Source organism: Trichechus manatus, unplaced genomic scaffold (assembly GCF_000243295.1).
Source record: "Trichechus manatus latirostris isolate Lorelei unplaced genomic scaffold, TriManLat1.0 scaffold00096, whole genome shotgun sequence".
Classification (NCBI taxonomy): Eukaryota; Metazoa; Chordata; class Mammalia; order Sirenia; family Trichechidae; genus Trichechus; species Trichechus manatus.
Window position 1 is genome coordinate 4784663 of NW_004444032.1, and position 16056 is coordinate 4800718.

Here is a 16056-nt window from a genome sequence, read left to right on the forward strand (position 1 = left end):
CCATAATTCAAAGGCATCAATTCTTCTTCAGTCTTCCTTATTCATTGTCCAGCTTTCGCGTGCATATGAGGAGACTGAAAATACCATGGCTTGGGTCAGGCGCACCTTAGTCCTCAAGGTGACGTCTTTGCTTTTTAACACTTTAAAGAGGTCTTTTGCAGCAGATTTGCTCAATGCAATACACCATTTGGTTTCTAGACTGCTGCGTCCATGAGCGTTGATTGTGGAAACAAGGAAAATGAAATCCTTCACAACTTCAATCTTTTGTCCATTTATCATGTTGTTGCTTGTTGCTCCAGTTGTGGGAATTTTTGTTTTCTTTATGTTGAGGTGTAATCCATACTGAAGGCTATATAGTCTTTGATCTTCATCAGTGAGTATTTCAAGTCCTCTTCACTTTCAGCAAGCAAGGTTGTGTCATCTGCATATTGCAGGTTGTTAGTCTTCCTCCAATCCTTGCTTCTCAGATCATTTTCTCACCATACAGATTGAGTAAGTACGGTGAAAAGATACAACCCTGACACACACCTTTCCTGATTCTAAACCATACAGTATCCCCTTGTTCTGTTCGAACGACTACCTCTTGGTCCATGTACAGGTTCCGCTTGAGCACAATTAAATGTTCTGGAATTCCCATTCTTTGCAGTGTTATCCATAATTTGTTATGATCCACACAGTCAAATGCTTTGCATAGTTAATAAAACACAGGTAAACATCTTTTTGGTATTCTCTGCTTACAGCAAAGATCCATCTGACATCAGCAGTGATATCCCTAGTTCCACATACTCTTCTGAATCCAGCTTGAATTTCTGGCACTTCCCTGTTGATGTACTACTGCAACCGTTTTTGAATTATCTTTGGCAAAACTTTACCTCTGTGTGATATTAATGATACTGTTCAATAATTTCCACATTCTGTTGGATCACCATATAGCCACCCAAATGAAGGGAGATCACCTCACCAGAGGACTGACTGGAAATGGATATCATATACGTTGTGGCCTGGAGTCTCCTCTTACCAAAGGGAATCTAGTTCCTTTCTGTAACCACCTGTCCACTTGGTCTGAATGTGGTTTAAAACAATATCAACAACAATAAAGATGTTGACACCTCTCCCCTCCTCTTTTTATATGAATGGTTTTATTTCTTACATAAAAACAGCATGTGGGACATCAGCTACAAGAAAGATCACAAGTAAATAATGAAGTATCAGCCAGTAATGTCATCCATTTTTGTCACCTTGAGGACTAAGGTACACCTGAGGCAGGCCATGGTATCTTCAGTTGCTTCATATGCATGCAAAAACTGAACAATGAGTAAGGAAGACCGAAGAAGAATTGATGCCTTTGAATTATGATGTTGGCCAGAATATTGAATGTATCATTGACTGCCAGAAGAACAAACAAATCTGTCTTGGAAGAAGTATAGCCAGAACGCTCCTTTGAAGCAATGGTGAGACTTCATCTCACATATTTTGGGCATGTTATCAGGAGGGACTAGTCCCTGGAGAAGGACATCATGCTTGGTAAAGTACAGGGTCAGCAAAAAAGAAGACCCTCAATGAGGTGGATTGACACAGTGGCTGCAACAATGGGCTCAAACATAGCAATGATTGTGAAGATGGTGCAAAAGTAAGCAGTATTTTGTTCTGTTGTACATTGGGTGGCTATGAGATGGAACTGACTCGAAGGCATCTAACAACAACAACAATGTCATGCATCCACTGTGGGTTACTGTGGATACTGGGAGTCACTAACTATACAAATTATATTCAAGTATTTCATCACCTGCTTAATCAAGCTGCAAAATAAGGAGTTAGACCACTTCAGCTCCAGTGATTTGATTCTGTGGTAAAGAGACTGGTGCATGAACATTAATCCTGGGAAATTAATTCATGAAAATTAGCTGAAGATACCCCTAGAGGCCTGTTTCGTATCTATTTTTGCATAAAATTTTGAATGAACTACTCACTGAGGTGTCTTGGGGGGACTAGAATGATTATGCATGATTCTGTAGTTATCTAGAGAGAATCATGAAGAGGCCATGAAGTGACCTGAAAATACATTCTGATTAAAGCTAAGGCTTGAACAGGAAAATTGCTTTGAAATGATTAAAGTTAAAATTGTTGGTAATGAAGGAAAACACTTGTCCTAAGATGAGGCCTTTCAAAGAGAGAGTCTCATTTTGAATTTTTGTAACGCACATGGCTCTACTTTTTGATTGCAAAACATTGAATTGTATCAACCTACCACGTTGTCTCAACTTCGAAATTCAGTGGAGGACAATGAGAAGGATTAGGAGAATGTTCTAGATAAAAGTCTGCCAGGGGATGACATAGGTGAAGGTCTGCCCTCAGGAGAGGGAAGTCTCCTGCATCCTTTGAAGCCAGCTTGAGTGCATCTGTTCAGTGGAGCCTTCCCCAGGCTTGGCTACACAATGCTCCCAGGGCACTTGGCCCTTTCATATGCCATTGTGTTGCATTGTCTCTCCATCCTTTGTTTACATGTGTCCTTCCCAGAAGACCATGAGTTTCTAGACAACCAAAAAAACCAAACCAAACCCATTGCCATCAAGTTGATTCTGACTTAATAACGACCCTATAGGACAGAGTAGAACTGCCCCATAGGGGTTTCCAAGGAGCTGCTGGTGGATTCGAACTGCCGACTTTTGGTTAGCAGCTATACTCTTAACCACTGCGCCACCAGGACAGGGATCATGTTTTATTACCTTCTGTATATTTCCAGCATCTAACAGGGTACCCCTCCCGCCTAGGATTAAGCCCATCACTCTGAAAACATTTATTCTCCTTGGTAATTATCTCTTTGCAGACACTATAAATACCTTATCTGAAACCTTGAGGGGTTTATGTGTTTCAGAATTCAGATTTTTTTGATGCTGGAAAGGTGATAATCAGTGTCTATAAACATCATCTATAAACTATGCCTATACTGTATGTACCATCACATTCCCAGCAGGGTCTTGGGCTGCCTGTATAATCAAATACATTAATGTTTCTGCAGCAAAAATTATAAATAGGTACACTTTGTGGGATAAGTAAAGACTAGAATTTTATTACAAGTCTGGTCACATTTTGCTACCAGAGGGTTACAAAAACTTGTTTTTTTGGAGCTTTTTGGGTGTTGGAATTGCAGATAAGGTATTATGGACTTGTATTATATCTTCAGGAAGGAAGGTGTTCTCGTCTAAGGGAAATATTCCTACGGGCAAGGACTCTCACTCTTGTCAGTTTGGAGAGAAAGGAGGGAAGAGTGCTGGATTCTTCTAGATGCTGACAGAATTTGGCAGAACTAGCTCTACTGCTTGATCTCCAGAGAAGAGTAGTGATTTTGGATGCAGCAATGGAAGTGGTTTATTCCTCACAAAGAAAATTTTCCCATTGTGCCACCATTACCCCTGTGGCTTTTACCTTATCTGCTACTCTTTCCTCTTTTTCCATTTTCCCAGAGCCTGTCTTCTCCCCTTCTCCATTCCTATATAATTTTTGCTTACCAAAGCTTAGATGTTTAGAATTGTTTTTTCCTTCTGTACAATTCTTTTGCGCGTGCCCCTCATGTCCCTGAGAATGAGAGCTTTGCTCTTCTTTGTTTGTCTTCGAGTAGATGCCAGTCGTGCTCATTTAGAATGGAAGCAGTCTTTGTACATGATTTTGTTCAGCAGGAGTTGTGTTTACCTGTGCAACACTGTGCAGACAAGCATCTTGGAAATGTGTGAGTGGATGATAGGCCAATACTATTATCTCCAAGAACCTTGTCTGCTATATTAAAAAATGTTGACGGAAAATTCAAATCTGAATGTTATCCATGCTTACAAATAAAGTGAGTAGCATTATTTCTAATCTTCCGTCTTAGTATTTTTCCAATATCTTTTTCATATTATTTCTTAAACAATACAATTCCTTATTGCTCCAAATGATATTTGTTTTTGTATGTCCTTATTACTAGTTCTGCCTGATTTACTTACACCATGCCTTTGTTTCTGCCAGTAGTTTAAGAAATTTCAGATTTACAATATCTGTTAAAAAAAATTATTTGCTCTTCTCACTCTCTCTCCTAGTCTCTTAGGTTGTTTATAAAGAAGTGCCTTTATTTTTGTTGTTGTTGATGTGTGATGGTGACATTAGCAAAAAATGCTGTCCACAGAAGTGGGAGTCAGGAAGGCAATATCCCTGCATTGTCAGGATATCCCCTTCCACTTGCTGAATCATGTTGGGTGCATGATACCAAAGTGAAGGTCAAGAGTGGGGTCCTGTGTTTCTCTTAGTGATGCCCCTCACTATCTACAGTGCCCAGCCCTGCCTCAGCAATGGTTACCGTGGCAACATCCTAGTCCAGAAAGAATTGGAGCCCCTTGTGAAGGCAGCACCAGGGAAATATTCCTTGGATAACTCTGTGGGCATATTAATGTTGACATTGTGTTCTAGAAAATTTTAGTGTGAGAAGAGGACAGATAGCCAGAATAAGCATCAATTACCCAAATAACCACTTGAGACCCAGCCTAAAAAACTGGGGGTTAGTTGTAGTAAGTCATTCTTCTCCCTGTCATTATTCATTTGCCTTGTAGGCAAATGGTGTCACCAGAGGCAATCCAAACCCAATTTTCATTGCCTTTGTAATATAAACAAATACTTGAGAAGACTCAGTAAATAGTTTGTCAAGATTTAAAATCTATTCATTACATGCATATGTGTTTTAAATTCCATATTATACCCTTTAAAATTATTTTGAGACTATATCACATTTCTTTGGTAGGAGTAGTTTGCTGCCAGTCCATTGTGGCACATCATTAGTGATTGTGGAAGCCCTAACACAACTTAATACTATTTTATAAAGAATTATAGATGTTTCTCTTAAGGTAGGTTAGGGAATTTCTTTGATGCGCAGATCATAGGACACAGTGTTTCCAAATTTAAGTTTTCCTTCCTAATCAACATTCACTTATTCAATAAATGTTTATTGCTGAAGAGTAATTTCCAATCTGTGCAAAACACTGTACTAATTTATAAGACAGAAAAAGTAAGATGGAGCCTCTGTCCTCAGAGATGCTCTAGAATCTAGAATATAGACCTCTTGGATTGGCAAACTATGGCCTTCAAGCCAAACAAAGCCTACTGCCTGCATTTGTAAGTAAACTTTTATTGAAATAAAGCTTCCATGTGCTTATGTATTGTCTATAGCTGCTATTGTGCTGCAACAGCAGAGTTGAGTACTTGTGACAGAGATTGTATCACCTGAAAGCCTAAACTATTTAATATCTGGCCCTTTATAGAAAAAGTTTGCAGACTCTCGCTATAGACATTTAAACATAAATCATTAAATAATATAAGAGGGGAGAAGCAGTACATTGTAGTGAGGAGTATGAGTTTTGAACCATGCCTATTTCAAATCCTGGTTCTATTGTTTAACAGACTGGCAACCTTTAGCATATTACTGAGTATCTCTGAGCCTTCATTTCTGTTTCTGCAAAACTGAAATAATAATATCTACACCACAAGTTTATTGTAAGAAATAAAAGAGATAATGTATACGTAAAGTTCTCAGAATATAACAACAATCAATAACAACTGAGTATCACAAAGATTTGATGCTTAGGTAGGGTTACCATATGTCCTGGGGCTACGGTGGTTTAACCTACTGTCCAGCATAATTATTAATAGTCCTTTATATTCTTTAGTGTCCCAATTTGGATGATAAATTATATGGTTGCATTATACATAGGGAATTTCTTAAAGTTCCATTTGTGATTATCTCATTTTAAAAGATGAAGAGCCAAATTTATTTAAGAACTGTAAGTACCCTGATAAGAAAGTAAAAAATAAAAACTTTTTACTTTATTTTGGCCATTGCTGACCTAATCACAAAAATGTTGTGGTTCCCATTATTATTAAACTTTGTTTCCCTAAGCTAGATACATGTATTAACCCAATAATAATGAGTTTCCTAACTCTAATGAATGGGACTTAGAAGTAAATGAACCAATGAGATGACAGTTGGTTTTCCAATGTGACAACCTGGCAGTAGGTGTCCCAGTGAGGAGTTGGACCTGCTTTTGATGGAATGGAGGTGGATCTGGGAAGAGGGAAGCTATGAGAGGACTGAGCTTGACTAAGGATGCGGCTACCGTTGTGCTTGATTTGCTCATTTGGATAAGGTATTGCGGCCTGAACCATTGGTTTCCCCTTGAAACAAGCACATGAAGGTAGAGATCACTGGCAGACAAGTCATGATCCAAGAGGGGTCTTTAACCAAATACCCACCACCAGCCTTTTACATTCCAACTGAAAACAACTAGGTTATAGCTCTACAATCCCCTGTGACCAAAGGTTGGGAAGTCAAGGGAGAAAGGGATTGTGCTACACTTCCTTCTTTATGTATTTAACTCAAGCTTAGCAGTCTCTTTTCTTTTTGAAAAACATGATGTTGGATGGACCCAACACTAGGCCTTGATTTCTTGAGACAAGCAGGAACAAATGGATATGGGTTAGAGTGGCTGAGAAGTACTCCATGGAAGAGTTAGGGTAGAGTTGGGTCTTTCAGGAGAGTTGGTGTGGTATAAGGAAGAGGATTAGAAATTGGGAGCACAATAATGCTTGAAGGTGGACGTTGGCCTGTCCTGTTGGATGTTCTGTGGAGAGGCCTTAGAGTAGAGCATTCACACTGAGAAATAATGAAGATCACTTTGGAAAGACATGACTGCAAAGGATCTTAAATATCAGATTAGAAAGTTGACTCATTTCTTTAAGCTTTGGGAAATCAGTACAAAACAACTTTCTTCAAAGTTTGAATATTGTTCTAGTTTTATTTGACTTGCAAAAATAATTGTAGGTGATTTACTATTATAGAATAAATATCATCAGACTAAGTAAATTTGTCAAAGATAGATTTTGTTAGTAGCTCAGATAAAATGTGTTTACTTTTCTTATTTAAAAAATATTCAAATCAAATTAACTTGAAAGCTTTTTTTGCCTCATCTCATTTCTCACATTGGTCCTCTTTTGACCCTGGCTATAGTTTTGAACATCTTTCTAAAAAGGTCTTTGCTCCTACTAAGAATCTTATTTCTTCCTTATCTTCTTTCCTTTGTTTTTCCCTCCATCCCACCTCTGGCCTCTTTTGCTTTTGCTTGTCCTTATCATGTCCTTTCAAACTATTCCTTTAAGAGAGGATGTTCTGCAGCCAAGAAAAGGAGGATGGTTAGATAGACTGTAGGGCCTATGAAAAGGGGGCAGAGGGAATCTGAGAAACACACACCTGTGTCTCCTGCCATCTGAAGGGAAGGCTGGGCTCATGAAGGTTATGTCTTCCAGGTCCCAGAGAACTTCTCAGTAGAGCCAATTCGATCCAAAACAGGGAATTCACTGTAAATTTTGTACATGTGTTTCCTTGGCATTGTGTAGACAAAACAAACCAGGTGACTGATAGCACCGATCACCTTCTAGCCGGTAATTTTGGTGAGATCTCTGAAGTTGCAAGCATGGATGTTCAAGAGGTGTGAGATCTATCGGATGAGAGAAAAAATTATTTGAATTTATATTCATATCTAAAAAAAAATAAAACTTGAGCTTTACTAACATTTGATTTATATATTGTTAATAGTATATATGGAATTTTTTAAATGTATTGCTGTTATTATTGTTGCTGTTAGTGCCATCTAGTTGATTTTGGCTCATGGTGTCCCCATATGTGCAGAATGGGACTGCTTCATAGGGTTTTCAAGGCTGTGATCTTTAAAGCAAATTGCCAGGCCTGTCTACCGAGGCGCCTCTGGATGGGTTCAAATCACCAACCTTTTGGCTAGTAGTCAAGCACTTAACCATTTGCACCACCCAGGGTTACTTTTATACTGGGGGTAAATGCTCGATTTTTTTTGTTGATGGGGTGCACAATCAAAAGAGTTTGGTGATTACTGCTCTAGATCAGTGATTCCCAATCTGTGGGTACAAAGTCCCTCCCACTCTCCCCTAGAGGAAGCAGAGTTATTGTAAGAGGTCCACTAATACAGGTGGATAAACTCATTCAACATACCCTAACAGTACAATGTTCTGCTAAGGGTTTCAAATGGTTTATTTAGTATATATTTGTTGTTGTATTTTAAAATCTAGTGTAAAAGTAATTTCCTTATAATGAACATACTGTGAGTCATTGAAGGAGACAAAATCACACATAAGACTCTAAAGAGTTAGGAGAGGAGAGAGTCAAGTTCCAATAAAATGTTAGGTCGATTGGTCGGCCAAGGTGCTTAACCTGTTGAGGGAAAGAAGTTGCGTATGCTTAAGCATCCCTCTCATTTTAATAACAAAAACATATTTTTTCCCACTACACATATCCCTTTTTCTATTTTGTGAGTACTGGGACATCTCGCAAAACTGGCTTCCAGCAAAGTGCTCCTTTTTATTCATGTGCATTTCCTTTTGATGAATCTGGTTGCCTCTGGAAAAGACGGGGATTTAGCAGTATGGAGAAGCAGTGTGTACTTAGGGTGACCATGTCCTGGTTTGTCCAGGACAGTCCTGCTTTATCCTTATCCTGACTTATTAAAGTAGTGCCCCCTTTGTCTGTCAGAAGTGTCTCATTTGGGTGATAAATTATATGGTGATCCTGACATAGAGGTTCTAGAACCAGAGTGTATGTATTCAGGTCTCAGCTCTGCTAGTTACTAGATGTGTAACTTTGGGAAAGTTACTTAAGCTTGCTGTACTAGGTTTCCTCACCTATGAAGTGGAGATAATAATAGTACCTACCTCACAGGGTTATTGTGAAACTTAAATGAGTCAGTATGTGTAAGTCATTTGTAATACAGTGTGTCATAGCGCTAAGTGTCAGCAAAGAGGAAAATGATGACGGTGATTATATTTGGCACACGTGTAAGCCAAAGTTGTATCGGAAGCATAATTTATAATTTTAAAAAACATTCATACATTTTTCCTTCTATTACTTCCTTTACAAATCTGTAGACGTATCAATTAAAAATATAAAGATCCATGACAAGACAGCTAAGAGTGCGAATAGTCTATCTGTATATTAACCTCAGTATGTTAAAAAAAAAAAAAACTAAATGTTGCATTCCCACACCATAATTTTAAACAATATTGATATTAGGCATCTGATAAAATTTTCACCATTATTAGTCATAATTGTGGAGATGAATTATTTCCTTTCAGTAAATGAGAATAGTATCTGAAATAAATGTTTGGAATAAAAGAATCATCAGATTAGTTTTGTAAAAATGAAGGTTGATTAAAAAGCAGAATTGAATTACTATGTCCAAAACTGAGCTCCAAAACTAAGAACACAAGCAAATATATTGGCAAGAGTGCAGCCAAGTTAAAGATTGGCAAATGAACCTTATGAAAAAAGTTAAACAACTTGGAAAAGCAAATAAAGGCTTGAGTACAACGGAATAGCATGTATCACATCTAAAAAGGGTTTATTGTGAGGGGATGGAGACCAGCTGTTCTCTAGCTTGGATGAGCCTAGAGAAGAATAAGAACAGATTTAAAAAAAAAACAAAACAAAAACAAACTGCAGTATGACAGGTCATTTGGGCTCTGGAAGCATTTCCTGGGAGTTAACATGGTTGGAATGGTTACTCAGGCTGTTCTGGAATATATTTAAGGAATTCTTTAAAGTTGGTTAGGTTTACCTTTCCCAGGTGTGTGGAATTTCCTGAAGCCCTGGTGGTTCAGTGGTTAAGAACTTGGCTGCTAACCAAAAGGTCAGCAGTTCGAATCCACCAGCCACTCCTTGGAAACCCTGTGGGGCAGTTCTGTTCGGTCCTATAGGGTCACTATGAGTCAGAATCGACTCGATGGCACTTAACAACAACAAAGTGGAAAGTACAGGTCTAGATTTGTTAATCTGATTAATCAGCCGAATCCCCTAGTGGTGTAAGGAGGGGGGTTTTGTAAAGAACAGAGTCTCCATTTCTATTAAGGGATATGGAGTGATTTCCAAAATATATTGTTGAGAATAAAAGCAAGGTGCAAAAGAGAATATATAGTATGCTACTTTTGGGGTAAGAAAGAAGGATAAAATAGAATGTATATATATGTGTATTTGCTTATGTTTTGCAAAAACAAACATGGAAACATAAGAAGGTGGCAGAGTGGTGAAAGCACTTGGCTGCTAACCAAAAAGTATGAGCCCACCAGCTGCTCCTCAGGAGAAATATGTGGCAGTCTGCTTCCGTAAATATTTACAGCCTTGGAAATCTTATACGGCAGTTCTACTCTGTCCTAAAAGGTCGCTATGAGTCGGAATTGACTCGACAGCAGTGGGTATTGGAGTTGGGGTGGGGGTTGGGAATGAGACTTCTCTGTGTATACTTTCTTGTATTAGTTTCCTATTACTGCTGTAACAAATTATCACAAACTTTGTAGCTTAAAACGACACAAATGTATTATCTTGCAGTTCTGAGGTCAGCAGTCCAACGGGAGACTCACTGAGCTAAAATCAAGGTGTCCACAGGCAGAGGCATCACTAGGGTTGGCATCTCCTAGTGCAGTAACTCACCCCCGCCCCCACAAGGGACCTCCTCCCATACCAGACCATATAGAATCCTTAGTACTTACGTTACTCATAAATTGTAATTCCTGTATATCACTCCTTTTCCTTTAACTACTACTTCATTCTCAAAAAAGTTATTGATATAGGTTCACAGATACTAGTTATCACAATATGGTCTTAAACAGCTAAAGTACAAGGTCAGCCTGGGCATCTAGTGGTTCCAAAAAGTCAGGAAGTGCCCAAAGACTGATGGCAACATTTCAAAAGGACATAGGAGTTCCTACTGGCCAGACTTGGGGCATTTGCACATCAAACAAATTAAAAAACGTAGTAACGTATTTTGAATTAAAAAAAGGAATTCTTGATATTAAAGTAGAGAGAGTTGGGATCTGGTTGGAATGCACATTTTCACAAAAGAATGTCAGCTGATAAATTGAGAAGAAATTAGGGAATTGGAAAATCAGTATTTGTAATCCCAGTGTAATGATTGATTCAGACAGGGATCACTGATGAATATTTAAACCATTAGATGAAATGTTGACATACAGGATGTCATAGATTGAATTGTGTCCCCCAAAAATATCTGTCAACTTGGCTGGGTCATGATTCCTAGTATTGTATGATTGTATATCATTTTGTAATCTGATGTGATTTCCTTATGATTAGCAACAGTTATACTGATGAAGTCTGCAAGATTAGATAGTGTCTTAAGCCAATCTCTTTTGAGATATAAAAGAGAGAAGTGAGCAGAGACACATGGGAACCTCATAGCACCAAGAAAGCAGTACTGGGAGCAGAGCGCGTCCTTTGGACCTGGAGTTCCTGCGCAGAGAAGCTCGGAGACCAAGGGAAGGTTAATGACACAGACCTTCCTCCAGAGCTGACAGGGAAAGCGTTCCCCTGGAGCTGACGCCCTGATTTTGTACTTGTAGCCTACTGGACTGTGAGAGAATAAACTTCTCTTGGTTAAAGCTATCCACTTATGGTATTTCTGTTATAGCAGTACCAGATGACTAAGACACAGGATATTTATATTATTTCAAAATGTCACTCCCACAAATTACTTATTAATTACAAAAGTAAAAAGATGTGTTTACAAAGCAGAAATCTGGTCAACATCACCTTAACCAAACAAACTTAGCATCACCAATAATGGGACAAACTGATGTTTTGTGCCTCCTGGTATGATGGATTGGAGAGAATACAATATCAACTATATTCATGAGGGGGGAAAAATCAGAAAATTCTAGATGTAGGATATTTTATAAAACAACTGGCCTGTACTCCAGATTAGAGTAAACTGAATGAAAATTAAGCAAACTAATAACCAACGAATGCAATTTGTGATCCTTGGTTAGGTCCTGCATTTTAATAAAAAAGCTGTAAAAGACATCATTGGGACATTGGGTAAATTTCAATATGGACTGTATATTAAATAATATTACTGTATCAATATTAAATGCTTTGCAATGGTAATGATACTGTGTTTATGTAGGAAAAGGTCTTAGTTCTAAGGAGATACATGCTGAAGTATTTAAGGGTAAAATCAGCATGATGTCAACAACTTGCAAATGGTTCAGAAAAAAAGTATATGTGTACACATATATGTATATACACACACATAGAGAGAAACGAATGCAGCAAAACGTTAATATAATTGGTGAATTTTGGCGAATAGAGCTTTTATTTCGTACCATACTTTGAAATTTTCTCTAGGTTGGATTTTCAAATACAAAGTTGGAGGAAAAAATCCTTTATTGGGCCCAAGGGTTTCTTGCTACCCTTTGTGTTTATTTGCTTCCATTTCAAGTTGTTATCAAGGTTTTATTTTCTTTTTTTTTTTTACAATGTATTTCTGGTTATCTCTTTGGTGATCTCTTCCATAATTTCCAGTTCTCCTTGCTTTAAGTCTCTGGGCAGTGTGATTTTTGAATGTAGATGCTAGTCAGTAGAAGAACTGATGAAAGCAATATTTTTGTGTTAATCTCTGGGGAGCTCCAATTTATAGGAAAAACATGAAAATAAAATGAAATAACTTACATGAATCTGGTTTAGAGTTGTCAGTCAATAAATATGTGTAAATATGAGTGTGTTTTGTAAGCTTCCAAATACCATTAAAATAGTATCTGATAGTGACAACAACAACAAAGACACAAATTTCCAGGCCCCATTTCAGACCTATTGTTGTTAGCTGCTGTGGAGTTGACTCCTACTCATGGTGACCTTACGTTCAGCAGCGTGAAACATTACCAGGTCCTACATCATCCTTACAATTGCCAGCATGTTCGAGTCCACAGCTGAAGCAATTGTGCCAATCCATCTCACTGAGGGTCTCATTGGCCCTCTACTTCACCAAACAAGATGTCCTTCTCTAGCAATTTATCCCTTCTGATGACGTGTATAAAACAAACAAGTCAGACAAGGTTCTGTTGTGATCCATAGGGTTTTCATCGGCTAATTGTTGGAAATAGGCCTTTCTTCCTTGTCTGTCTTAGTTTGGAAGCTCCACTGAAACATGCCTGCTGTCATGGATTGAATTGTGTCCCCCAAAAATATGTGTATCAATTTGGCTAGGCCATGATTCCCAGTATCGTGTGTTATTCACCATTTTGTTATCGGATGTGATGTTCCTATGTGTTATAAATCCTGTGTCAGATGTTGATGAGATGGTTTTAGCAGCAATTATTTTAATGAGGCAGGACTCAATCTACAAGATTGGATTGTGTCTTGAGCCAATCTCTTTTGAGATATAAAAGAGAGTAGCTAGCAGAGAGACATGGGAACTTCATACCACCAAGAAAGCAGTGCTGGGAGCAGGCCACATCCTCTGGACCTGGGGTTCCTGCTCAGAGAAGCTTCTAGTCCAGGGGAAGATTGATGACAAGGACTGTCCTCCAGAGCCGACAGGGAGAGAAAGCCTTCCCGTGGAGCTGGCACCCTGAATTCGGACTCCTAGCCTACGAGACTGTGAGAGAATAAATGTCTCTTTGTTAAAGCCATTGGCTTGTGGTATTTCTCTTATAGCAGCACTAGATAACCAAGACACCCACCATGGGTGACCCTGCTGCTTTTTAAAATACTGGTGGCATAGCTCCCAGCATCACAGCAACATGCAAGCCACCACAGTACAACAAACTAACAGAGAGGTGGTGGACCTCAGACCTAGAGAAGGATAATCTTTGAGGATAAGGCCCTGCTCTGCATTTTAAACAAGGCTGCCCCAATCTTCTGTACATTGATGTTTAGAAACACTGACCTAAAAAGCCTTTGAGGGCTCCCTTCTTGCCTCTGGGCTAAGCCTTAAGGTCTCCAGGAAAAGTTCCCTTCCCCTTGCGTCCTTCTCTATCCTGGCTAATCTCTGCTCATCAGGGATTGTTTGCCATCTGCCATGATCTTCATATTTTATTCTTTTCCTTCTCTTCCCATCCCACCTTGTTCCTCTTTCCCATGGCTTTCCAACTCTCTTCATGGGTGCTAGTTCTGGGTTGCTCAGTCCACTTTCCACAGAAACAACCTACCCAGTCTCATACCCAACTCTTGCTGCTCATCTAGTAGGTGAACAAAATATTTTGCAAAATATATCTCCAGATTTTTATGCCTTTTCCATAGATGAAAGTTTCTCGCGATTACCAACTCTGTAGGAATTTCTGAGAATGAAAACTAGACTCATACTTCCTGAGTCTATGCAAAAAAGGCTCTCATGCATAGTGGGTGGTAAAGGATGCAGACTCTGAAGTCAGACTGCTGAGCACTGAAGCCAGTTTCTACTACTTGGTAGTTGTACAGGGAAAACTGTGAGAGCCGGAACTCAACTGCCTTGTTTCTCTGGGTCTCACAAGTTTTCTGCCTTTGACAGGGTACAGTTTTACCACTTTTCTATTGCTCGTTTTAGTGGAAAATATTTGCATTTTCCTTCTCTGATAGGCTTCTGCCTTACACAGTTTCCGGCTTTCACAGGTATTACTGTTTATCTTTTTGGCAAATCCCTGAGCCTCTCTGGTCCCCAATTTTCTCATCTGTAAAATGAAGATAGTAGTACTTACTTCAGCTGGGTTTTGTGAGGATTAAATGAGCTTGTTGTGGTGATTGTGTGCTGTTGAGTCAATTCTGACCCAATGGGACAGGGTAAAACTGCCCCATAGGGTTTCCAAGACTGTAGTCTTTATGGAAGCAGATTGCCACATCTTTCTTCCATGGAGCAGCTGGTGGGCTGGAACGACCGCCTTTAGCTTAGCAGCTGAGCACTTAACCACTGCACCACCAGGGCTCCTTGAAATGAGCTTACATATATAAAAAAAGAGCCCCTGTGGTGAAATTGTTACGTGCTCTTGTGCTAACCCAAAGGCTGGCAGTTTGAACCCACCCATTGGCTCCGAGGGACAGAGATCTGGTGATCTGTCCCTGTAAAGATTACAGCCTAGAAAACCCTATGGGGGCAGTTCTGCTCTGTCACATGGGGTCACTATGAGTCGGCACCTAAGAGCAACAACATGTATGAAGCACCTAGAAAAGTGCTGTATGTGGTTTACCTGTGAAATGTCAAACCTGGAACCAAATTTATATTTGCACAACAGTAATGATGATTTTTATAAAACAATTTCTTTGTTATTATCTTTGTGTCTCTTATGGATTCAGGTTTCCCTGGGACTTCTACATGCCCATGCCACACATATCCTGTGGCCTCCAGAGCGCTGGCAGAAATTGGAATCGCTTCTTCCTCCAGAGCGCTTGCCAGTCCACAGGGAAGAGGAATGACGGCATGGACCTACCTGACTGCTGGCTTTGGGAAGCCAACACCACTGATTACAGGAAGGGAGATGGAGAAGAAGAACATCCAAAAGGGAAAAGCTTTCAACAAGATGATGCCATTAAATGAAAGAATTCCTTGATCCCAACCAGTTTTAAATGCTACCTGATTTAAGTGTTGAATTTTCGTAGTGTATTGTCCAATGCCAAAAAATATTCAGATGTTTGTGAATATGGAAATATCATACTCGCATGTCTTAAAGGGGGTAAATTTGAGGATATTTGTTACACATGCTCATTCAATTGACTGTCGAATTTTGATTTTGGTGCTAGCTACTGAAATTAATATTTTGATGCAAGTGATTGAGTAGTTTGTCATTTACTGTTAAGAGGAAACATGAAAAAATGCATATTATACACGTAGTGAAAGGAATATTGTGTTTATCAGTATCTAAAATGCAGTGACTGCCATTTAGGAAGAACAGGGAAGTGATGTAAAAATAAAACACTGATTTGTTCAGGTCCTGTTTTTGGCGTTTCATTTCCATTTAACCAGTACACCCATTCCTGAGGAATATGCATCTCTTTTGGAAGCAAGAAAAGTAATGGAGAATCAATTCTATTCAGTACTTCAATACAATCAGACCTTTCTTATTGGCTGTTTTTAAATCAAAACTTCTGAGTGATTTCATGCCTGTACACATTGATGAGCAAACCCGTTTATCAGCATTAAATCACTGTTTGGTAAAATGTTCTAAGTGGGAAAAATCACTCTAGATCAAACAAGT

At 39.0% G+C, this 16056-nt stretch overlaps 1 protein-coding gene across 1 annotated transcript in view; it reads left to right on the forward strand.

Annotated features, from left to right (window-relative positions):
• IMMP2L (inner mitochondrial membrane peptidase subunit 2) overlaps positions 1 to 15858 on the forward strand; it is a 909463-nt gene extending 893605 nt beyond the window's left edge. The window contains exon 6 of the mRNA XM_023737033.1: positions 15158 to 15858. Coding sequence (XP_023592801.1) covers positions 15158 to 15277 — 120 coding nt within the window. The 3' untranslated portion in view covers positions 15278 to 15858. The remainder of the gene's footprint in view (positions 1 to 15157) is intronic.
• Positions 15859 to 16056: the final 198 nt, after the last annotated feature.